The sequence below is a fragment of the Mustela lutreola genome, chromosome 2, assembly GCF_030435805.1.
Source record: "Mustela lutreola isolate mMusLut2 chromosome 2, mMusLut2.pri, whole genome shotgun sequence".
Lineage (NCBI taxonomy): Eukaryota > Metazoa > Chordata > Mammalia > Carnivora > Mustelidae > Mustela > Mustela lutreola.
This window is the reverse complement of record NC_081291.1, coordinates 24,364,088-24,389,167: the sequence shown is the minus strand read 5'-3', so window position 1 is coordinate 24,389,167 and position 25,080 is coordinate 24,364,088. Positions and strand designations below refer to the sequence as shown.

At 51.4% G+C, this 25,080-nt stretch overlaps 1 protein-coding gene across 3 annotated transcripts; it reads left to right on the top strand.

The window, feature by feature from the left end:
* Positions 1-1,372: 1,372 nt before the first annotated feature.
* On the top strand, positions 1,373-22,157 carry WNT5A (Wnt family member 5A). Of its 3 annotated transcripts, none has more exons than XM_059161214.1 (5): positions 1,373-2,884; positions 8,887-9,020; positions 10,235-10,485; positions 14,921-15,213; positions 19,170-22,157. In XM_059161214.1, the coding sequence occupies exons 1-5, from the start codon at positions 2,879-2,881 to the stop codon at positions 19,626-19,628; spliced, it is 1,143 nt and encodes a 380-aa protein (XP_059017197.1). In that variant the 5' UTR covers positions 1,373-2,878; the 3' UTR covers positions 19,629-22,157. The 3 variants fall into 3 exon arrangements, with proteins under 3 accessions (XP_059017197.1, XP_059017198.1, XP_059017199.1); XM_059161215.1 differs by lacking the exon at positions 1,373-2,884 and adding an exon at positions 6,816-6,853; XM_059161216.1 differs by lacking the exon at positions 1,373-2,884 and adding an exon at positions 8,345-8,478.
* Positions 22,158-25,080: the final 2,923 nt, after the last annotated feature.

The following is a 25,080-nucleotide window of genomic DNA, read 5'->3' as shown; positions in this document are numbered from 1 at the left end:
CGGTTCTCCCGGCACAGACCTCTCATGTTCAGACCCTCCCCTGGAACTGGCAGATTTCAGACTAGATCGGAAAACTGGAAAATGCCCACAAGTCATTATTGTTAAGTGGGCAAGGCCTAAAGAATGTAAGGGGACGAGGAACTCAGGAGATGAACAGGAGATGTCTCGAGAGGAGCTTTGATGACCTTGGGCTCCTCCTCCTTAAGGCTTCCTGAAGCCCTGGCTAAAGAGAGCAGGGCCAGAGGGAGAAAGGGCATCTCTTGCAATTCCTGGGAAGCCCACACAGCCATTTTGGTGCGGGTGGCCAAAGGAGGCCAGGGCTGGGGAGGATTCCCGTCAGCAGAGACAAGTAAGGTCCAGGAAGGGGCTGCAGAGGGTGGGACAGAGTCTCAGCAGTCTTTCCCTGCGCGATGTAGTGGTCAGCCAAGGTGGGAGTCAGGGATGGAAGAACAAAACAGAACAGCCACCCCCTCCCCCCAAGAACCCAGGCTGTGGAGTGTATGCCTTAAGGTCAAATGCATGCTGCTGGATGGTGGAAATTGAATCGTGTGTGTGTGTGTGTGTGTGTGTGTGTGTGTGTGTGTGTGAGTGTGAGTGTGTTCCACCTGGGATGTCTAGAGGATGGGGAGGACTGAGAACAAGAGCTGTGCTCCAGTGGGAGGCATGGTTTGGGGGTGGCTTCCCTGGCATGCTGGGCTTCAGGGGCACACATCCGCCAACCGCGTCCCTACAGGGACGACCACAGGTGTCTGTAAGTGTCCAGAAGTTCCAGTGTCTGGAATACGGTTTTGCGGAACTTCGCAAGCTTCTCACCTGAGGGCAACCACCTAGATCCACCCGGCAGCACCACACGTCGCATCCGGGTGCGCTGGGTCGCAGCCAGAGGCTGAATCGTGCGCCCCAGTCCCCAAATCTTTTACACTGGGGCGGTGCAGGATGTGCGCGTCTGCCCTGTTCTCCAGCCTCGGGGCTTAGGGACCCTCTCCCGGGGTAAGAATGAGGAGGAGGTGCTCCCAGAGGTTCCGTGTTGGGGCCGCAGGCCCCCTGCAGCGCCAGTGGGAGCGTCTCGGGACCCGCGAGCCAAGGAGTCCAGACCGGGAAGTTGGGGTTCATCCTCCCGAGGGTGGGCGGCTTTGGAAGATCGCATACGGCCAGCCGGGCGGCGGGCAGGCAGCCGCTGCAGAGTGGACCTCTCTCTTTCAGCAGATGCCTGGGGGATGGGGAGCCCAGAGAAGGGGGCTCGAGCAGGGAGCGTATTCCACCCCCCTGCACCCCAGCCGTGGTACAGCTTTAAAATCCTGCGGAGTTTGTCATAGGCCGGCCTCACCACGCATGCGCATAGGCGAAGTTGAGTTTTTTCTTTCTTTTCTCCCCCCTTCCCTCTCTCTTTCCAGCCGCCTTTGGTTCTTCAACTTAAAAAAAAAAATTTTTTTTTCCCTCTAAGAACAGCAGGGGAAAGAGGAGTCCGGAGAGAGGGAGAGAGAGTGAGGCAGTTGGCTAGGAGGGCCGGGGGTGGGTGGGGGGGGTCGCGGTCCCTGCGGCGGGTCAGTCTGGCTGCGGGGCGCAGGATCGCGTGGAAGGTTGCTGCGAGCTCCAAGGCGCCGCCTCCGCCGCCCAGAGTCCGGTTCGGTGCGGCTGCTGCCGAGCGAGCTCCTCCCGCCGCCGCCGCCGCCGCCGCCGCCGCGCCGCGTCCCCGACCGCCCGCCGCCCGCCTGCTCGCCAGCCCGCCCCTCGGGCCCCGGCGCCAAACGAGGAGGTGGGCAGCCGCGCCAGCCATGGACCGCCAGAGCTGAAGGGCCGCCGCGGAGCCCCTGGCCCTCGCCCCTCCCCAGCCCCACGCCCGCGGTGCTCTCGCCCCTCTTCGCCCTTCGCCTAGGGAAGGCGGGGGAAAGACGGGGATTAACCCGAAGAGAGAAAGAGGGGAGGGGGAGCCAGTGTCTCCCCCGGGGCAATCGCTCATCGCCCCCGAAACCGCCGCGCAGAGCGTTCGAGGGACGACTTTTACCCATTTTGCGCCCCCTTTTTGCCAAACCCTAAAATGAAAGGACAAAACTTGGCTCAGACTCTTGTAGTCCGGACGGCGACTTGTGCATTTTCAGCGGCATCTCCCGGAGAAAAAGCCATGCGCGCCTGATTGTTCTGTGGCCCCAAAGCTTCAGTGTGTGGGGGGGTGGGTGGGGGGTGGGTGTGTGTCTGTGTGTGTACACAGACGTCCACACACTCACTCGCGGCCGCAGGATCAGCGCCTGGAAGCAGACGTTTCGGCCACAGACTTGGAGAGGAGGAGCTGGAGATCAGGAGGCGTGAGCCGCCGGGAGTTTGCAGAATCCGTGGTGTGAATGAACTGGGGGCACCTGGGCGCCCGGATCGCCCCCGCCCCCGCCCCGGGCCAGAGTTGAGTAGTGGGGCATTTTTTTCACCCTCTTGTGAAGAATTTTTTTTTTTTTATTTGTTGTAAAGTCTTTTGCACAATCACGCCCACATTTGGGGTTGGAAAGCCCTAATTACCGCCGTCGCTGATGGACGTTGGAGAGGGAGCGCCTCGCCGAGGAACAGTCGCCTGCACGCCCTCGCCGGACCCGCGGCTCCCTTGTTGCGCGCCGGCTCGGCTTTGCCCCTGCTGCCGGTCGGCGGGCTTCGGCGCCCCCTCGGCTCCCGGGCGCATCCCGGCGCTGCTCCGGCTCGGGCCCTCGGACTCGGGCGCCAGTGACCGCTTCGCCACCGATTTCCTGCGCCTGCCGGACGCGCCCAGGAGGAGCCCGAAGCTCTGCGCGGGATCGTCCCCCCAGGCTTAACCCGGCCGCTCCGCTCGGATTCCTCGGCTGCCCTCGCTCTGGTGGCGACTTCCTCCCCGCGGCCGCGTCCCCTCCCCCTCGCCATGAAGGTAGGTGTTCTGTGCGCTGTCGACGCTCGCCACTTTTTTTTTTTCTTCACTTTTTTTCTTTTGGAAGTTAACTAACTCCCCCCCCCCCGCCCCCGCAACCCCCCGCATACATACCTCTTCCTATCCTTCCGTTTCTTCTGCTGCCTCCAGAAGCTAGAACTCCTGCATAGCTGGCAGGCGCTCCTACCCCTTCGCCCACCCGCCCACCCTCGCGCACTACCTCTGTCTCCCGGGAGACTTCTTGTCCCACCAAAAGTTCCGCAAGCCTTTTGGACTTTGGAGGAAAAGTGAGGAAGAGCCAGGACAGAAGAACTGAGAGCGGTTCACCGAGGACTTTGTTCTTGCCCTAAGAAACATCAGTGTAATTTACTATGTATATTTCAGTAACAGGATAATGATTCAATTCAACAAATATTTACGAAGCGCCCACTGCGCGGGCACCAAGAGGGTGTGTGGCCGGGGCTCGGAAAGGGGAGGAGGACTCCTTGGGTGGGAGACCGGGCGGCAGGACTAGGAGCCTACACCCCAGAGCAGTGCACCGCCCCCTCTCCCCTCGTCCTCTGTTGCGGGAGGCCAGGTTGCAGGCTCGTCCGGGCCGGGGAATCCCAGCGCTGCAGGCCCGGGTGCCTTTAAGAGTGCCCAGTGGGGGGCCAGTGCGCACCCTGGCGCGGGAGCCGGGTCGCGTTATTAGCATTATTAGCCGCCACTGGGTGAGCTCCGGCACTTTGCCGGGGTGATGGGGGCGGGGAGTGTTGGCAGTGGTGGCTCTAATCCAGTCCTCTGAGAGAGCGCGCCCTGGCCCCCTGCGCGGAATCTGCCGTGTCCTTTGGAAACATTTGGGCCTCCGCTTTGGGAGAGCGGGCGGGGGGCAGTTTGTGAACTCTTGTTTGTTTTAATTGTCAGTTGTATGTTAAAGCCGAGTCACACACTCCGAGGGTCACCGGGAGTTCACTTTTGCGAAAAGTTAACATTTCTTCCTGCAATAGAACTTGTTATTTTCCAAACAACTTCTCCTCTCTCTGTCCTCCAAGCTTCGATCCTTAATTTTCACTTTTCTTGATCCTCTCCCATTTTACTTTTCTAGAAAATAAGGCTGGGATTAGAATTAAGATGTTTCCTAAAGCAAACAAATTCCCGCTCGCCCTCCCAAAAAAAGTTTTAAAAAGAACCCGAGATCTGGAGCCCCCCGGGGCCTTGTTTTACTCTCCAATTCCAGTTTGGCGTCGGGGCCCCTTCTCCTCTCCCGTTTTTAAATGGACAACCCTCTGTTTGGAAGTCCCTTGGAGCCAGGAGTGGGATCGCATCTCCTCAGCCCCTGCCCTCCCGCCAAGATTCGCTGCTGCCCCAGCCTGATATGGAGATTTCGTTTCTAGACAGCCTCTGCCAGGGGAGTTTCGTGGGGGCAAGGCTGAAAGCGCGCAAGCTGTGGAGACGCCTTGTAAACTGTGTCCGAGTGTGTAGATCCCTGTCCTGTGTGTGGGGAGCGAGGGGAGTAAAGGGTCAGTTGTTCTCCAGTCTTGGGCTTACTAGAGAGCCTTAGTCCCGCCGGGCCCCACAAAGGAGGACCCTCCCCCAGGAGGACTGGCCCGAGAGCCCCTGGCCTTTCCCTTTCCTCACCGGAGCGCCCCGGTGCACAAGGGGTTATCATCGCGCGCACCGAGCTCAGCTCTTCCCGCTGCCTTTTCACGCTCGCAGTGCGGTGCCGGCTGCCCCCTGTTGGCTGCCTCGAGGTAGGACGCCTGGGAGTCGGCTCCTTGGGGTGGGCAGTCAGCTGCTCGCCTCTGCCTCCCACCTCGGGCTCCGCTCGTCCTTCCCGACCACCAGGTCCACCTCTCCCTCTCGAGGGCCCCACAGAGGCCCCCAGGGAACAAGCTGCTCTGCGTATCCGCCGCAGTACAGATGGGGCCAGGGGTCCGATCCAGCAAACGGGACTTCGGAGAGAGGAGGGTTTACCTCGTCCCCGGGGCGTAGGAACAGGAGCGTCGCCCTAAGAAGGCCTAGGGAAGGCCTAGGGTACGGCCTGGGCGCTCCCACCCCTGCTCTGTGGGAGACAAGTGTTGCTTTCTCTTTCTCGGCCTCAATTTCTTCGTCTATTAAAAAGCGGAGTTGAAACTGTCCCTGAAGGGTGGGGGTTCAAGTGATCTTCAATTTTCTTTCTCCTTCATTCTGCTCTTCCTCTGGATAAAGTCGAGAGCCTGCGCTTGGAGGTTAACCTGTGTGAGAAGGTGTAAGTGATGTGTGTGTGTGTGAGAGAGAGAGAGAGAGAAGAGAAGGTATTGAAGTCTGAAGAGACTCGTCCTGGGATGGAAGTGGGGAGACAGGGAACAGCCGGGCTTGGCCACCGCTCTTCCTTTGGAGCCTCCTTGTTCAGTCCAGAGCCGAGGCAGTCCTTGCACTGATCACTGGGCGCAAAGAGCTCCCTCCACCTTCTCTCTAGGGCTTCCCACACCCCAAACGTACACACAACACACACGCAGCGCTGTGGACACAACAAGGCGGTGAAGGACTGCTTCGATCCCTCTGAGCCCAGGCTAGAGGCTTAGGGGAGCCCTATGTCCTCCTCTGCTCCCCCTTTAAAGCGGACCTCCCGTGGGCCTCACCAGGCTCAGCCCCCTGGGCTCCCTCTTCTCTCTGGGTACTTCCTGGGGCAGGGCGTCCCAACTTGGCGGTTGCAGCCTTTTGTCTCCCACAATTTTCTGTTTCTCTCCTTTAGGAAGAGATCACAGTTGGGAAAACAAAGTTTATTTCCTACCAAGAGCAGGGATTGTTGGAGTTTCCTATCTTTTTAGCCACCACGAGCCCAGGTCAAACTCACTTCTGACTCCTAGCTGGTCTCCCCCTTCATTTTCATCCTCCCAGACCTGGGGGAACCTAGACTCAAAAAACCGAGTGGAAGGGGATGCCCAGACCAAATAAGGTAGCGCCCATGGGTGAGGGTCGAGAATCTTCTTCCTGCCTTTGCAGAATCTCTCTTTAGGGGCCACAGAGCTGAGGACTTGGGTGCTGGGCGCTGGCTCAGACCCGCTGGCTCTGTGGCTTGGGAACCTCATCTAACCAGAGTGATGGTTTCCTGTCTCCCACCCCTCATCACCCCCAGCCTGCACCCCAGTGGATAAAGGTGGTTTAGGAACACCTTCAATCCAATGCAGAGGCTTTGGAGGAGAGACAGAATAAGCGTCACTGCGTTGAGCTGCTCTGGCTTTGGAAACTGGGGAGCACGAATGCCCTACCCCCACTTCACCCCTCCCCTGCGATAGAAACTCTCAAGCGCCCGGGGCCCTCCACCCCATCGCATGCTAGGAACAGATTCTGAGGACCTTACATAAGCGGGCTTTTCGTGGCTCTGAAAGTGTTCGAAAACATTTAGCCCGTTCTTTAGTAAACTCAGTCTCTGCCCAGAACTTTTGTTTTACCCCCGGTGTGACCGTCTCCGGAGAGGTCTCATTTCGTACTGTCTTTTGGGATCAGATCTCTTGGTAAACAGGCAAGGGTGTTTACCCTTCAGAGTCGATGCATTTATTAGTGAGTTCGCTGTGGGTTCTTTCAGTCCTTCAAACTTGTGGGGCCTTTTTTTTTGGGTTGCACGGGGATTGGAGCGGGAAGAGGGCCAAGGTGTTTCCGGGCAAGCACGCGGGGTTAAGTGGAGACGCGACTCTCAGGGCTCTCCTGGCGGTTCCCCTTTGGGACACCTCTGGCCTACCCCTAATCTGGAGCTGGGGAGACCCGAGTCTCGGAGACCCAGTGACCCACTCCCAGTTAGGAATGGGCAGACTCTCCCTAGGGTCATCGGGCCCAAAATCGGTTCTGTTGTGTGGCTTCGCCTCTAACAAAGAGATCCGCTGTAATCCGCCGAATCTGTTATCAATTTCTCTGCTGCCCGCGCCCCTCCCCGCGTGCCCCGCCCGTCGGGAAGCTCGGAAAGTGCGCGCGGCCAGCAGCCATCTCCGCCCGCGTCTCGGAAGCACGTCGGTGCGTGTGTGTCTATTGAACGCGTTCGAGTGTGTGAATGTGCATGGGTGTGTTGTGAGTGTGTGTGCGTGCGCGGCCTTGGCCGCGGAGGGGGGTGGGAGTCGATTTTGCAGCCTGGGCCGCGCGCGAAGGCAGACCTCGCAGCCCACTCCCTCCCCTGGAGGAAACTTGACACTTCGGGCGGGGGTGGGGAGCGAGACCGAGCCTTCTCTATCTTCGGCTGGGGAAACCCCAGGTTTCTGTTCTCCGGGATGCGCCCCTAGCTTTGCGGCGTTTGGAGAATGAGTGGGCCAAAGGCTCAGAGCCCTGGTTAGCGGGCTCGGGGGACCACATAAGCGTTTCCTCTTGGAGAAGCCCCGAGCTGTCTGGTCAAAAGGACGGCGGGCACAGAAAAGCCTTGGCACGCTCCTGGGCCCCCTCGCTTTTCCAAGGCTGCCTAGGTCCCCTCGGTCCCTTTGACGGCGCACTTTCCAGGCCCTTCGGCCCCCTGAAGAAGGCTCACCTTTCCTTTCCCGAGGAAGGGGCTCCCTCCGGGCTGCGGGCGGTGCAGCGCAGCCGGGTTACACTTAACAGAAACGTAAAAGGGGATTTTGGAAACCCGCTCTTCCCTCCCACACGGGCCACTGTGTCGCGCCCCCGCCGCCTACAGGTGGACAAGTCACCAGTGGGGGGGTGGGAGAACGGCCGCGAAAGCTCCCAGGGCCGCCCCCTGCCCCCGAAATTCTTCACAACGGGAATCTTCGCCGCCGGGGCCCTCTCTGCTCCCTGGAATCCAGGGGCTCAGCCGCGGCGCGGGAGCCGGCGCATCTCTGGCCCCACCGAGGGCTCACTGGCACCCGCGGTGGCCTTGCCCTGCACTCTCACCGTTCGGGACTTAACCGAACCGAGTCTGAATTGGGCTGGAGGGTGGGGCGGAGGTGTTCTAAGGCCAAGCTCACAGGGCCGCGATGGCGAAGTGGCCGACAAGTCCAGACCAAGACCAAAGAAAACTGGAGCCCCCCGTGGTTTCCTTTGCTCTTTCTCCGTGGCAGCTGTCAGGAGTGGGGACCGAAGGGGGGCGGGAGAAAGAGGAAAATGAAAAATCAGAATTTGTGGGAGGGTAGGGAAGGGATCCTCTCCCAGCACAGATCCCCTATTTGCCTCAGGGGTGCTAGCCCTTCTCCCCTTCTCGGGGGTGTGCAGAGTGGCCAGAGGAGGCCGCAGGCAGGGGAGGGGGCACTGTTTTCCTGTTTCCTGGGTTGAGAGAGCAGGTCTCTCTCCCCGTTATCCCCAGGGCCCCCCATCTCCTCCCCACTCCAATCTGGTTGAATAGTGTCCTAAGGAAACCCAGGCTGCCCTTCCCCCTCTGGAAGTGGCTTCCCCCAAAGCGGCCTGTAAACTGATTAGGAAACATACGCTGTTAATTCCGAACTGCATTTCCCAGCTGGGCACTCTCGCGCACGCCGCTCCCCGGGGCCTCGCCCCCCACCCCCTGCCCTTCCCTCCCGCGTCCTGCCCCCACCCCCACCCCCACCCCCGCGCCGGCCACCCCGCCTCCTCCGCAGCCGCCGGCGGCGTGCTCCACTAGCCTTCGCGCTCCTCTCGCCCATGGAATTAATTCCGGCTCCACTTGTTGCTCGGCCCAGGTCGGAGAGCGGACGAGGGTGGCTGCGGGTTCCCGAGTGAATTCCCGAGGAGGGACCCAGCACAGCGCGGACTAGAGGGGAGCGAGGGGGTGCGGGAAGCGAACGAGCAGGAAAGAGGCAGCGCTTGGCAGCGGGGCTTTGACTCAACAGCATTGAGACATGTTTGTAATCGCTGGCGTGCCCCGCGCGCAGGATCCCAGCGAAATCAGATTTCCTGGTGAGGTTGCGTGGGTGGATTAATTTGGAAAAAGAAACTGCCTATATCTTGCCATCAAAAAACTCACGGAGGAGAAGCGCAGTCAATCAACAGTAAACTTAAGAGACCCCGGATGCTTCCGTTGTTTAAACTTGTATGCTTGAAAATTATCTGAGAGGCAATAAACATCTGCTCCTTTCTTCCCTCTCCAGAAGTCGATTGGAATATTAAACCCAGGAGTTGCTTTGGGGACGGCTGGAAGTGCAATGTCTTCCAAGTTCTTCCTAATGGCTTTGGCCATATTTTTCTCCTTCGCCCAGGTTGTAATAGAAGCCAATTCTTGGTGGTAAGTTCCTTCTAAGTACATATTCTTTGTTTGATTTTCTTTTTTCTAAGATTCGTGGGTACGATGCTGCAGTATTTAAAGCTGAATCGTGAGTCTGAGTGCCTTTATGTGATACATATGTCTATAATATATTTTGTGTATATATCTGGAAATCAGAATTTTCTTTTAACTTGTTAATATCGTCAAGCTTAGTCTTTAGCTCTGTAGGGAATGGGACCCTATAAATCTACCCTTTTTTTCTATGAGGCCCTTGTTCAGATGTCTGCTTGTAGTACATCATGTAATAAAAGGGCACCGAAATTCACTTCTCTAATAATTGTAAGCCTATCTATAAAATTTACTTTTGCCACCTCTAGGTAGTAAAAGCGAGTTCCAGCTTTTATTTTCTGTCACTCGAGGTTATTAACCTTCAGGGTCTGAGGCAGGCAGAGTGTTCTAGGAAGACAGCTGCACTCCAAGTGGGGAAATATGGGGCTAGAAATTTGATCAAAAGGAGGTGAACCTGAAGTAGTCAAATGTCCTTAAACGAGCGTTTCTCTCTGGTTAGGGGCCTTGTAGATAGACTGCAGTGTATCCAAAGGATTATTTTTGACGGCGTTCTGGGTATTTTTTCCCTGTAAATGAACAGCGTTTCTTCTGACTGTCAAACATGACTTGTGTTCACTGGATACCCTGTCTTGGGTCTTTTACAATCACATAAGGGGCCCTTTTAAAATGTCCAGAAACTGGTGAATTTTCTTCAGTCTCTCTACTTGTGTCCCAATTCTTGCACCGGTCAAAAGGAGCTCCTCTCTCCTCTTCCCCGTGTCTAATTCTGTCTGCTTTCACATGCATACGTTTTCAAGGCAGATCCGTCCAATTTGTGGGGCAAAGGGAGTCCCCTTTCTCTAATGTCAGAGGCCCGTCCCCCCAACCGCCATCTCCCCCATTTCGGAAATGTGGGTTCAGGTAGATGGCAACCCGGGCAAGGAAGGGAGTAAAAACCTAACTGAGGAGCCAGATGGCGGGGTGGGGACTGTACAATACCTCCGTTTTCTGAACGCAGTTTAAACAGAGAAGTTTTATGAAGCCCTTCTCCTACTTTGTCATGAGGACAAGCAGGAGAGAAAAAGCATCTGTGTGCTGAAAACTCTGTCTCGCTGACATGCTTTCAGGGGGCCTACCTCGAGAGTTCACGTAAATCTTGAATGCACATCTCCCCCCACCCCTTCTAGGTCGCTAGGTATGAATAACCCTGTTCAGATGTCAGAAGTATATATCATAGGAGCACAGCCTCTCTGCAGCCAGCTGGCAGGACTTTCTCAAGGACAGAAGAAACTGTGCCACTTGTACCAAGACCACATGCAGTACATTGGAGAAGGCGCGAAGACGGGCATCAAGGAGTGCCAGTATCAGTTCCGGCATCGGCGTTGGAACTGCAGCACCGTGGACAACACCTCTGTGTTCGGCCGGGTCATGCAGATAGGTAGGACACTGTGCAACAGCTGGTTAAATGCAGATCAAGCCCTCTCCTGAAGACGGGCTTCTGCGAGCACTTAGGAGCTTGCTAAGGACGGAGTCTTCCAGCTGGATGAGCGCAGGGTGGGGGGAGTCTTCCGGAATCTTCCTCACTACTGCCCCTGGCCTTAATTCCTGTTCCCACACCTTGATAATAATAAGTTTGGGGGCTTCTTTAGTCAAATCAGAAGGGAAGCATCAGAGACACCTTCATTTTTCTGAACACTGCACTTTTTTAAAAAATGCCTTCTGTTTGGAAGAGAAGCAGAACGCTTATTTCGGTTTCTCAAAAGGAGGTGAGGAAAGATGAGTCATTTATATCCTTTTAAACTTCAAAACTCTTTTAACGGTTAGAAGTCTCTTAAGCCACAATTGAAATGGCCCACGCATCAAACTAAATACTGTCATCTTTCGAATGCTGGCTACGTTGGGAGTGAATAAGGTTTTAATTTTCCTAATATAGATGTTTCCTGAGGCTATAGAGATATATATGTTAAAAGCTTTATTTTTAGGCCCAGAAAGAATTTTAATTAGGAGTGATCCCATTTACATTGTGATTTTGGCTATTGACACACAAGCACATGCTTCGGATCCCAACCTAGAGACTTAAAAAAAAAGTCTTAAATGTATTGCTCGCAGTCAGATTCTTTAGGTTAAACGCATCCTTGAACTTGATAGTGCATGCAGGGAGGAGGTGGCGTTAAAATGGGGCCAAAGGCAAAGAATTTGGAGACTCTGTCTGCTTCTGGTTTGGTTTAATAGCATAGGATACTATCTGACAGATGGGATCCTGTGTGTGTTTTCTAGTGTGAATATTTTAGGTCCCTTTAGTATTATGCAAACAAGCCCTTATAATTAATATGACCGCGGTGATTCCTAAAATAAGAAGCCATTTATCAAAGCAATTAACTGTTTAGACGGACTGAAGATAAAAAAAAGTTGGCTTAATATCCGTCACGGATGGATAAAATGCTTTTATAAAAACCCTGAAAAGTGCATTCATTGAGAACAAAAAAGAGTTGTCAGTGGATGTTTGAGCCAAGAAGCCAAGCGACTTCATATACTAAAATAATACAGGACTGGAAGCCATTCCTCTGATTGAATGGCAAAATGGTCTGCGACTCTCAGCCTGCAGTTTCATAGGGCTTTGTCCTTCCTGTTAATGATTAAAATGTGCTAATGTGTATACTGGGATCCGAATCCAGGAGTTAAGCGGCAGGAACACAGGAGCCTGCCCTGAACGTGGACTGCCCTATCTAGTAAAGTAGTGGGGTGGTGGAGATGCCCTTCTGCATTGCCTTTTTGTGAGCAAGCTCACAACATATCAGAATGGTAAGTTGTCAGCTTTCCCTTCTCACCTTGGCCTTATGTATTCCCCCTAAACTGCCTCCCTCTCAAACTCTGGGAGCACTTTTCCGCGTGTGTTTGAGTTTGCACAAGCCATACATTTTTGATGGGTAACCAGGAAGCAAAACAGCCATTGGAACGGTTTTTCTGTGTCGTCACTGGAACAGGGCTTTGATTTAAGATCCTCTTCTCGTCTTCCTATGTAGCCTGTGTTGGGCCAAAATGTTCAGAATAAGCTATCATTTGCTAAGTGGATTTGAGTTCTGCTGGAGATTTATTTAAAATGTGGTCCAAGATTCAAAGAGCCTGCCTCCTCAGGGAACAAGCAGAACCTTTGGTACAAAGGCTTATAGTTAATTGTCCCTTGCAAATACCCTGTCTGGTCCTCAGCTGTGCGGTACTCCCATCTGGGTTGGTGGCGAGTGGGTGGGAATCGAACTTCCTCCTGGGGCACCCTGCTAAGATACTAGCATCAAGTTTACCCATGTCCTGGGCATCTGAGAGCCCACCCTAACCTCCTTTGCCAAAAGTCCCCCAGGTTCCTGGGGTCTTACAGCAGGAAGCTGCTGCTGGGCTTCCGGAGGAACATGGGGCCCTCTCTTCTATTTATTTAAAAAAGAGATGGAGGGAAGAAAAACTAGAATAGATTTTTGTGGAAGGGGAACACGGACCCAACCCTAACAGTGGGAAATTAACTTGGCTTTCACTTTTCTATTTATGAGTCTGTTTGAAGAGAAGGAGCTAAGGGAAAATTTAAGGCACCTTTGATGTTGCAAGGGGTGTGTGTGTGTGTACTCACTCCAGAGCACTAAGTACAACCAGAGACATGGGGAGCAATTCGTGAGAATCTGACCCTGTGCTGGGGCCAGTGTCTGAGAAACTCAGGCTGCTACTTCCATCCCTCTTTGACTCATTTTTCTAGGGTGCTAGTTGCCTGGGAGGCGCTGTATACAATTGGCCAGTGAAGGGCCCACTCCTCATTTCGGAAACTTTCTCATTTTTCATCACCGCTATCCTTTCCTCCAGCTTTTGTCTCCGTCTCTTCTTTGTCTCCACACTGTGAAAAGATATATAAGAAAGGCTCCATTTTTAAGGGGTGTGAGGGTCTGAAGAGAGGTAAATTTCACAGGGAGGGAACCCGAACTGAACTGATGGCTGCGTCCATAGGCTATTAGCCAAAGAGCACTTTTCAAACTGACATTTTTCCCTGCAGGGACCAATGAGCTAAAGAGATTCTGACCAGGTTTGGGTGCCAGGGCAAAGGAAAAAAAAAAAAAAAAAAAAAAAAAAAAGGAAATGCTCAAGGTAGATCCATGAAAAAAGCAGCATTATTGTGTTTTGTATAAAAGCCCTTTTATGCGCCGTCTCCTCGAAAGACAGTGCCTCATGTTCTTCTATCTCCGCAGGACTCTTTATCTCTCTTCCTCTAGTGGCTGCCTTACTCTACATGTCTCCCATCTGGGGCCACAAATTTTTCTGTACTATCAGTATTAATCCTCCAGTAACTCCCCAGAATCTGTCTGCTCGCCTCATTTCTCTCCACTCCCTGATGTGCCCTGCCTCTCTCATTTGAGTTAGATACACGGAACACCCCTTAGGAACTTTCTGGATCCTCCTGCCAACCACCAACACGCTCCTCAAATTATTCATTTTTTTTCAAATTGTGGGAGGGAAGGTCTGTGGTAGCTGGGAACCTTCGCTATTCCTGGAAGGAGGAATCACACATGTCTGTGGATTGAAGTGTGGAGACTGAGTCCCAGAGAGGGCAGCCTGCGGGATCCTGGAATGGTATAGCCGTCCTCCTCAAACGGACCCTTCTGGTTGGGGTGGGGTCCTGTTGTCAGCTGTTCTGCTGCTGTTACCCCCCCCCCCCCACCAAAGATTGTTAGGAAGCTCTTTAAGTGTCAGAAAAACTTACTCTGGTACAGGGATTTCAACACCAAAAGTGGCCTTTTTTCCTGCCCAGGCATCTAGTTCAATACTTATTTTATAGTTGAAGAAAGTGAGCCCCCTACCCCCCAGTACACCCCAGCTTCAGCGGGCAAGGTGTTAACCCTTTCTCTCTGGTACCACATTTCTATTAAGTGGCTTCTTGTTACACACAGAAACGTCTCCATGTACAAGTGGGAGTTGAGGTAGTCTGCGATTGCCTCCACTTTCCTCCCGATGAATGGGACTCCTCTATCAGTGTTGTACAGGGTTTCAGGAAGAGGAAGACTCTTCTTTTCCCCTCAGATTGTGGTTTCTTCTTTCTTGTTATTTATTCTAATGCTCTGAGGCTAAGGCTGTGGGTGGGGGTGTGGTTTGCAGAAGTCGCATAAAAGACAGCAGGCTGTTAGAAGTAGACCTCCATCTTCTGGAAGAAATATCAGACCCATCAGCTTGGGATTGAAGAAGGGGCAAGTTTCACTCTAATACTCTAGGAACAGGTTTAGAAATGTCCTCTGGGGACGTCAAGAGCCTGAGACAGGCACCCTGTGCCTCCTGATGGAAAAAAGGGGGGAGGCGCCCCCCCCCGCGCCCCCCAGTAGGGCTGCTTGCAGCCTCTGGGTTCCAGGATTCCAGGGCCGGAGACTTTCAGAGGCCCTAAGCCTAGCAAATTCTGTGCTCCCGCCTGAGGTAATTCGACATGAAAATGACACCAGACCTTAACATAAGCGTAAGGAGGTCTCCCCACGTTCTGTTCTCCCTCAATGACTTCTTTCACGTGCGTTTTGGGAAGTAAGTTTTCCAAGATTTTCAGGGGCTGGAGGAAACACCAGTCCAGCGCCGCCTGAGCGCTGTGGCCGCTTCAGTGTCAAGAGTAAAGGTGTGTGTGTGGGTGTGTGGGGGGTCTGCTGCTCCTGTCACTTGCCGCCGGCCGCCGAGTGTTGGGCGGTTGTCCTGCCTCCTCCCCTGGGGGTGGGGGCCGGCCCCGGGGGTGTGGGTATTAGGGCTGGGGCGCCCCCGGCCCCTCTGCCCCGGGCCGCTGGGTGGGTGGGTGGGTGGGGCTCCCCGGGGGCCCTCGGAGCCCGGCCGCCGGCAGGCGCCGGGTGACCCCCGCGTCCCGCCCGCAGGCAGCCGCGAGACGGCCTTCACGTACGCGGTGAGCGCCGCGGGGGTGGTGAACGCCATGAGCCGCGCGTGCCGCGAGGGCGAGCTGTCCACCTGCGGCTGCAGCCGCGCCGCGCGCCCCAAGGACCTGCCGCGGGACTGGCTGTGGGGCGGCTGCGGGGACAACATCGACTACGGCTACCGCTTCGCCAAGGAGTTCGTGGACGCGCGCGAGCGGGAGCGCATCCACGCCAAGGGCTCGTACGAGAGCGCGCGCATCCTCATGAACTTGCACAACAACGAGGCCGGCCGCAGGGTGAGTCCTCCGCCCGCCCCGCCTGCCCGCTCCGCCCCATCATCCCCCGCCCCCGCCCCCGCCGCCCGCTCCGGTCCTGCTGGGGTCCCCAGGCTCGGCCGCCGGTCCTCCGGCCCTGCGCCGCCCTCCAGGTGTACCTGCCCCTCGGTCGCTCTCCCGGGCGTCCGGCCCCTTCTTTCCCTTTAGGACTCTGCCCTTCGCTGCTCCCCTGTCCGCCTCCTTCCCTTCCTCCCTCCCCACCTACACCCACGCCCCCCCGCCCCCCCCAGAAAGGCCTCCTCGAGGTGAATCATCCCGCCTGGCCCCCTCCAGCAAAGGTGCTTCTGCAGTTGCTGGACGGAAAAAAAAGAGCTTTCTCTGCCTTTTTAATTAGTCCCCAGTGCCATTGGCCAGCCCAGCTCAGAAATAAAAATGTGAATAAAGCTCGCCCTCCTCCTTGGAACATGTTTGTGGTTGGGCTTAAATTTGGGAGAGGCAGTTCTTTATCCCGGGAGGTGCCCAGTGGAGAAAGCCCTCAGCTCAGCTTCCAGGACTTGGCTTTTCCCTCACTTGCTTTCTCCTTGCCTCTCCCCATGGCATTAGATAGCAGGCCTGACGGATTGAAGGTTTTATTTTGTTTTGTTCTGTTTAAAGGGTTTTTCTAGGAAAACGATGGCATTTTTAGGAGTGTGGACTTTTGTAGGTCTGCCCATCAGGCCACTCGAGGGTGGTTCTGGATAGAAGAGAGAGCCCCTCAGAAGGGCCCAGAGAGACCAGCTTTGCAAGCCCTCACCAGCCTTCTGGGTCCACTCTTTCCTTCCCCTGGTGGGATGCTTCTCCACAACAGTTAAAAAGACCCTTTTTTTCCTGCGGTTAAACACATGGCACTTTATGGCTGCTTTAAAATGAAGGGGTGAAACTTTTCTTAACTTTGGCAGCATTGAAAACCAGGGTCATTATTTTTTCACAGAACCCAAGGTAGGTGCCAGGAACTTTCTGGTCAGAGATTTCACTCTTCTGTATTTTGGGGTGAGGAAAAGGGAAGATAATCACAGAGTAAAATATAGAGGACTGGGAGGAGTCTTAGAACCCTCTAACCACACACCCTCATTTTTAAAGCTTGGGAAACTGAGGCCCTAGAGAACCACTTCATGGCCATGGGGGAAAAATTGATGGATTGAGATACAAGCCCAGGCACGTTTTTATTAAACGCATGCGTCACAGCTCAGGGGTAAAGGGCTATCGATTGCAGAATTAAAGAAATCTAGGTTAAGATCCAGTTCTGTTCCTTTCCGTGTAGGAGTCTCAGTGACCTCATTTGCACATCTTTTGGAAGGTCATGGCATGAAATATTGCTTGGGATTATGTGAGGACTAAGTGGGATCATACAGGGGTGGGGTCATACGAAGTTACCAGTGCTTCTCTCTATCCAACCCGTAAAACAATAGCTTCACAGGGTTCAGTCCAAGGGCTGAGTTTAGCATCTGCCTTTAGTGAGTGCTTGATAAATCATAACTTAATTGGTAAATGTTACGAAATGGGGAACAGAGAAGTCAAAGATTATCTAGATAATTCCAGCTAACCTAGCTTCTCACATTGATGGTAAAAACGTGGAGGTGCTGGGAAAGGACTAAACTCTGTAGATTTTTGCCTGCGGTGCTGTGAGGGGTCACTTTACGGTTTCAGAGCTTCTTTCTCAAGCCTCCCATTGCTGTCTCTCCCCTCTGGAGCTGACCAAGGCCACATCATGGACATGTCAACCCCACTCCCCGTGGGAGCCCATAAAGCTTGTCCCTGTCCTCACAGGGGGGCACATCCCAGTACTCAGAGCAAACCGCAGTGCCCAGGGCCTCAGACCAGACACACCTCCAAGAGAGAGATGTGGTTGACTCTTCCGGGCCCGTCGCGCCCATATTGGGTACTTTCATCCATGGAGGGGATTTCTTTGACTTCTCTCAGGAAGAGAAATGATCAGAGGCTTAGCAACCAAGAAGAGAAGGTCAAGGGATTTCCAAGTGGAAATAGGGGGTTTTGGGGAGTTGGAAAAGCACCTTTAATATTAGAATGTCATTTACCATCTATATTTTTAAATAGAGAGTGAGTTCTTTTGGTAGGTTTTATAAGTGGAGCAGTGAGCTATGCTTGGATCCTGGCAGATGAGGTTGCAGAGAAGACAGTTTTTCTCCAGGACAGTGGGGGAAGGGAGGAGGAGATTTGGACCCTGTGCCAGGAAATCATATTAGAATCGCCTGGGGGCATTAGCTTTTTCTTTTCCTCAAAGGGGAGCAAAGGTTAAATACATTTGCAAAACCTTTCCACACATTAGCTGAGTGCCTGAATCTCTTTATGCCAAGGGAGTACATTTGGCTCCCCCCCACCCGCCCTCGCCCCCCCTTTAAAAACAAAAAAAAGCCCTTTATGAATCCTTAGAGGACGAAGGGAGCTGTTCTGGGTGTAAGGCGCCTTCTAGCTCCCTCCAGCCTCTAGGTTCTTGACAGACCTCCTGCAGCTTGCCAGCACCACTCCAACTGTGAAGGGTGACTGGCACAGGAGCTGTGGGTAGTGGGGACTATAAATAGGCAGCCACCGCCTCCCAGACTGCTGGGCACGGTGCTGTGAGGCCAGGACGGCGGACGCTGCTACTGGGAGGCCAAGGTGACCCAGTGAGAGCCCAGGACCAGCACCCAGATGCCTTGGGCTCATCACCCTGGAAAAAGAGCAGATTCACCGATTGCCTCCCATATGCCATGTAACACTTTCTTCGCATCCCCTCATTTTATCTTTACAAGAATATTGCGAGGTTTGTACCATTACAGTTCCCCTTCCCAGATAGAAAGAGGAGGCTCTGAGAGGTAAAGCCAGTTGCCTCAATGCCAGGGCCAGTTATGACAAAACTCACATCCGCCTAGGTCCGGTGTGGAAGCTCTTTCTTACACAGTGTGGGGAAGGGTGAGGAACTGTGCAGGACCCAGGAGTGAGAATGCCTGAGATCCAGACCTGGTTTCTCCACATTCCAGCTGTGTGGCCTGTGCAGGACACTTACCCTCTCTGTGCCATGGGCCATCATCTAATCCATTATAATGTTATTTGGGAGGCTTTAATGAGATAAGTAGTATAAAGTCTCTGATGACAGTGCCTGGGACACTAATAATAATAGTGACTAAGATTTGAACGCTGATCCCACCGGGGCTGCTCCCCGCACCCCGCCCTCCTGCTTAGCAGCTTGGTGCCCATGGGCACGTCACTGAGCATGAGCTTGGAGCCCAACCACCTGGGTTCAAATCCTGGCAGCCCTCCCTTCCTGGGTAACTCTATAGCCCTCACTTTTCCTCTCTGTGAGATGGGTCAGATACTATACTAGCCCTGCCCTCCTAGGCTGGCAGAGGGGATTCACCCAGGTGAGGAAGGCAGGAATTGTGGATAGTCTCTGGGATCAGTGTTCAGGACATTATCCTAGAGGAAAAAAGAAGCAACTGGAGTGTTTTCCTGTTACCATTTAAAAGTTGGTTGTTGCTTCCAGTGAGGTATACTAATGAGAGGTTAAGAGCCCATTTATTTTGTAGATTTTTTAAAGAAGGCAATACCTGGGCACCTGGGTGGCTCAGTGGGTTAATCCTCTGCCTTCCGCTGCGGTCATGATCTCAGGGTCCTGGGATCGAGCCCCACATCGGGCTCTCTGCCCAGCGGGGAGTCTGCTTCCCTCTCTCTCTCTGCCTGCTTCTCTGCCTCCTTGTGATCTCTCTGTTACATGAAGAAAGAAAAAATCTTTAAAAAAAAAAAAAAAAAAAAGAAGAAGAAGAAGAAGGCAACACCTGCCTTCTGGTAGCGCAGGAGGAGGAGGAACTAGGCCGGGCCCTGGGGGAGCTGGTGGCTACTGCTCCCGGGGGGAAAATGATGGGGGGAGCTTTGGGAACATGCCCTCCCTCGCTCCAGGCTCCTCCGCGAGTGGGTGCGCTGACTGTCCTCTCTCCCCACAGACGGTGTACAACCTGGCCGATGTGGCCTGCAAGTGCCACGGGGTGTCGGGCTCCTGCAGCCTCAAGACGTGCTGGCTGCAGCTGGCCGACTTCCGGAAGGTGGGCGACGCCCTGAAGGAGAAGTACGACAGCGCAGCGGCCATGCGGCTCAACAGCCGGGGCAAGCTGGTGCAGGTCAACAGCCGCTTCAACTCGCCCACCACGCAGGACCTGGTCTACATCGACCCCAGCCCTGACTACTGCGTGCGCAACGAGAGCACGGGCTCGCTGGGCACGCAGGGCCGCCTGTGCAACAAGACGTCGGAGGGCATGGACGGCTGCGAGCTCATGTGCTGCGGCCGCGGCTACGACCAGTTCAAGACCGTGCAGACGGAGCGCTGCCACTGCAAGTTCCACTGGTGCTGCTACGTCAAGTGCAAGAAGTGCACGGAGATCGTGGACCAGTTCGTGTGCAAATAGCGGGTGCCCGCTGCCCGCGCCTCACCCAGCCCCGCTCCCAGACCCACTTATTTATAGAACGTACAGTGATTCTGGTTTCTCTTTTAATATTGTTTTATTCCCCTCCTCCCCCCAGCATTGCAACCGGAAGCATTTTTTTTCTGTTCCCATCTAAGAACTCTGTGGTTTATTATTAATATTATAATTATTATTTGACAGTAATGGGGGGGGGTGGGAACCAAGACAGATATTTATTTTGTGCATCTTTGGAAAGGTAAGACAAGACTTCTTTTGATGGTGTAGGATGAGGGGGGATTACAAGTACCCTTAGTTGTATGCACATCTAGAAGGGAAAGGAAAGATGTTTTCTTTTTCTCCACTGTGGGGTCAAATATAGGACAGGTAGCAACCAGCTGGAAGGGGGTGGTACAGCTCTATGCATGATTCAGCTTCTGTGACCAAAATGGATTGTCAGTGCTCTGGGGCACGTGGAAGGGTCTTGAGAGAAACAAACACGAAATGAGACCCACCCCTTCCTTAGGGGCTGCCAGTTGGAAACATTTTCAAACTGGTAATTTAAAAAGTAACAGCAAAAAATCTCGCATCCCTCCAAGATATATCATTTGCCTCCTTTTTCTCAAATGTTGGATCTGCACAGGGTTCTGTACCAGTAGCTACTGAAACTTGGGGAACAGGCAGGAAAGCTCCGGAAGTTAAAAGCCTTAAAAACACCCATATCAAGATCCTGATCTGACGCTGTTACAGGAATTAGGTTATCAGATTGGAAAAGGATCCCTGAATGATTCTGGGTACTAGCCTTTTCGTTTGGAGAGAGGTGGGGAGGTTGGCCTGAATATTAAAAAAACTATACTGTAATTTTCTTAGAGATGCTTGGTTAATAAATGATAATGATGGAAATAATAAACGAATTCCATTCACAGATCCTCAGCCCAAATAACAGGGTAACTGAACTGGGTGCAGATCAGCCCTGCCCCGGAGCGGAAATCCTGCACGAGGGGGAAACAGTGAAGTCGGCCCTCCCGCTCAACCCCAGGTCCTCTCTGATTCCTCCTGGCCTTGGTGCAATGTGATGCTGGCCAAAAGGCAGCTCCAGTAGGTCCCTTTGATTGTGGGACAGGAAATGAAACATTACAAGCTCCACTTGGGAAACGGTTTGCTACTTAGGGAATTTTTCCCCCTCAAACTTTTATTTTGAGGAGCAGTCTTTTTATAGGTTTTAATGACATTACATGGCTAATGGAGTTCCCAGAGGTGTTGCAAGCGTTTCACTCTTGTGATCCTGTGTGTTGACTATCCACTCCAGCTTTTCCTATTATACTGCAGGTATACCCTAAGGCTGTTCCTAGTGTACTTGAACAGTTGCATTTATAAGGGGGGGTGTGGTTTAATGGTGCCTGATATCTCAAAAGTCTTTTGTACATAACATATATATATGCACACACACACATCTATATATAAATATAAATATAATTATATCTCAGTGCAGCCAGTGACTTACAGTTTATTCTGAGGCAATTTCTCCATCTAGAGCATTGTTACTCTTCATTGCAATCCAATGGGGATTTTTCCAAAAGTTTTCCAGGTTGAACTTTGGCTGCGGCCCCGATGCGAGCGATCACACCTGGAGGGAGCATCACAAAACAGCCTTGTTTCTGAGGAATCTGGAAGGTCTTACTGCGAAATGCATGTTGGTTTGAAAATTCCTTTTATCGGCCTTGCGCCACCCCCTTCTCTCCAACCTCCATCTCTGTACACTTTCCTGAAAGGGCATTATTCGTTTGCCATGGATGTGGAAACGAAGAGAGATTCGAAACTCAGAAGCATTGTCCATGTTTGTGTTGCCATGGTTCCATTTGCAGAGTGGAAACTGGTGCCTATTAGCACTTGTTTGAGTCCATAAGGAAAATTAAGCTCATGGCATACATAGCTAATTAGAAAAAAAAATTTTTTTTTTTTTAAAGCGAAGGACACCTCTTTCCAAAAAGTGCCATCAAATGTGTTCTTATTTCAGATTTATGCTATTTTAGAAGTTTGGAAAGACACCCATCTCCTGCAACCCTCCAAGGCTCAGTGACCTTCACAATGACCTCCGCCACCTGTGGCTCTTTAATTTATTGCACGAAGATATTCTCGTCCCCTCAGTTGCAGTGAATTGCAAGCAAAAGATCTTGAAATTAAAAAGCACTAATTAGTTTAAAATGTCACTTTTTTGGTTTTTATTATACAAAAACCATGAAGTAATTTTTTTATTTGCTAAACCAGATTTTGTTCCTTTTTAGTGATTCATGTTTATGAAGAGAGTTGAGTTTAACAATCCTAGTTTTTAAAAGAAACTATTTAATGTAAGATATTCTACTTGTCATTCAGATATTATGTATATCTTCTATGGCCTTTATTCTGTACTTTTAATGTACATATTTCTGTCTTGCGTGATTTGTATATTTCACTGGTTTAAAAAACAAACATCGAAAGGCTTATGCCAAATGGAAGATAGAATATAAAAATAAAACGTTACTTGTATATTGGTAAGTGGTTTCAATTGTCTTTCAGATACTTCATGTGGAAGGTTTTTTTTTGAGAAACCATGAGGGATAGTTTAGAATGACTACACATCAGAATAATAGAAGAGTACAGAGTTTTACCAAAACCAAACTTTGGAAGCTTCAAAAGATTTCTATATGTAATGGAACAAAAGGGGAATTCTCTTTCCTATATATGTTCCTCAAGAAAAAAAAAAAAAAGAAGAAATCAAGCAGATGGCTTAAAGCTGGTTATAGGATCGCTCACATTCTTTGAGCATTATGCATGTAACTTAATTGTTTTAGAGCGTGTTGCTGTTGTAACATCTCGGAGAAGAATGGAGAAGGCACATGCTTTTATCCATAACCAGTATTTTCACCCAAAAGTTTGTGTTTACCACTGCCTCTGTTGCACCTCTCTGTTTGAAGTTACTAGGGACGGAGCGCCGTTGAAACTAGTTCTAGGAAAAGCAAGCCTTGGTCTGCAGAGGATGAAACTCATGGGAAACTAAAGGTTCGTTGTGTTAAGTGCAATTAATAGGAGTTCTTGTGCTTTCTGAAAACGTACCCCGCAATCTGGCCAGCGCCGCACAGATGGATATGTTAGCCCTTTGCTTTTTTCTTTCCGGATAACCTTGTAACATATTGAAACCTTTTAAGGATGCCAAGAATGCATTATTCCACAAAAAAACAGTAGACCAACATATAGAGTGTTTAAAATAGCATTTCTGGGCAAATTCAAACGCTTGTGGTTCTAGGACTCACATCTGTTTCAGTTTTTCCTCAGTTGTATATTGACCAGTGTTCTTTATTGCAAAAACATATACTTCACATAGGAACGTCAGCATATTTTCCCTTCTCATCCTGGAGTGCATTCAAGATCTTCCCAATACAGGGAAATTAACAAAAAATTTATATATAGGCAGCGGCAAACAGAGTCCTGTTCAAAATAGTAATTATGGGCGCAAGGAAAAGGAAAACTGTTTTAAGTTTCAGTCCAGTTTATCTGTTCGGTTCTTCGAGCTGCTGACCTCCTGAGACTGGTTTAGTAGCCTCCCTGAAACCCGTTTCTCATAGGATTTTGCCAATACCAGTTTTCAATTTGTTTTTGCCAAAACGTTATTCAAGCCCCTGGAATGATCAAATAGGACACTGTAGAAGGATAAGGGCTCCAAATGAGAAGCTGGTAGTGGCTGGCTCCAAGAGGTCATTAGCAAAAACTGTCCCCAAAGACTGAGTGGCGCATAATATAGATGGAGGAAGAAAAGGTACTATAACTTGAAGCCCGTATGTAATGCAGATACGCACCAAGGCACAGGTTGAAGATACCGCATTATCACTGTAAAGTATACTTTTAAAATATTTATTTTTTTTTTAAAGTATTTTTTTAGCCTCCCCTCTCTCTGTGGAGTGGGGAAAACCAGAGGTCATGTTTTGAAAGGAAGACGATGAAATGAGTTTTTAATATAGGAAACATTTGGCAGTGTAGGAATTAAAACTTAGGAAATGCATCTTCTAATTTACCTGTTTGCACAAACTTTACACTTAAACCCGATGATTGGATGATATTTTATTTTAGTGCGACATCATCTTGTTAGCCAACTTTAAAAAATGGATGTAGAATGATTAAAAGTTGGTATGATTTTTTTTTAAAGCAAATAATGTATCGATTTGAATATAGAAGATTTCATTCAAATGTTGTCTCAGTATTTCAAAAGCAGAAAAGAAACGAGGAAAATTACCACTTAGAACAGTTTTATATACAGTGTACAATTTGCTGGGCTAGACATGAGATAAAGATTATTTATTTTTGTTCATACCTTGTACTTTTCTATTAAAATCATTTTATGAAATTGGCGCAGTCACGTGTGTGTTTAGCAGAGACGGTGTCCGTGGCCATCAGAGTTGCATGCGGGCACAGAGCATGATGATGGCTTAGGGTGTCCAGGAAAAGAACTTTCTTTTCACGCATGTGTGTGATATTTTGGTTGAAATTTGAGGGTTCCCTTTGTATTTTAATGCTCATTTTTGTTTTGCCTGTTCTTAATTCATTCTGCTGCTGCTAACCTGTAAGTGTCATGTTAGGACATTATTACTTATCGTAGGAGGTGAGCACAGCGACATGGGATTATGGCAAAATTCCAGGGCAAGAGAAGGAAGACTAGGATTTGAGGAGAGAGCGAAAATAATGTTCAAAATAAACAGACTGGATCACCTGAGACATTCTGCTGGTTGCTTTTTGCATGCAGCACGGCTGTGAGCCAGGTGTTTAAAACCTTAGCACTGTTGGCTTTGGGGGCTGGGCTAATTCTTTATTGCAGGAGTCTCTCTGGTGTGATGGGGGTTTAGCTAGCATCCCTGGCCTCTAATCACCAGATGCAGGCAGGAACCCCTCCCCCCCCCATAACTCGTGGCAACCAAAAATGTCTCCAGACATTGCAGAAAGTGCCCCAGGGAGAAAAATCACCCCCCAGTTGAGAACCACAGCTTTAGTTGGAGGGACTGAGGTCCTGAGCACTTGAAGAGTTCAGTATGATGGGGGACTGTTCACTCACTTACCTGAATTGACTCAAGAGTCAGACAAGTTCCTTGCAAGTTTTCCTGAGTAGAAATGGAGATGCAGCCTCTTCCACAGGGCAGTTTGGCTTAGCCATTAAGAACATAGATTGTTTGGGGGCGCCTGGGTGGCTCAGTGGGTTAATCCTCTGCCTTCGGCTCGGGTCCTGATCTCAGGGTCCTGGGATCGAGCCCCACATCGGGCTCTCTGCTCGGCAGGGGGCCTGCTTCCTCCTCTCTCTGCCTATGTCTCTTCCTACTTGTGATCCCTGTCTGTCAAATAAATAAATAAAATCTTAAAAAAAAAAAAAAAAAGAACATAGATTGTTTGGATTTCGGATCCTGGTACGAACATTTGCTGTGTTACCTCGGGGAAG

Bases quoted from the DNA above. Each gene is read 5' to 3' on its own strand.
- WNT5A (XM_059161214.1), top strand. The intron at 9,021-10,234 runs GTAAGTTCCTTC...CACCCCTTCTAG, and splicing joins ATAGAAGCCAATTCTTGGTG to GTCGCTAGGTATGAATAACC. The intron at 10,486-14,920 runs GTAGGACACTGT...TCCCGCCCGCAG, and splicing joins CGGCCGGGTCATGCAGATAG to GCAGCCGCGAGACGGCCTTC.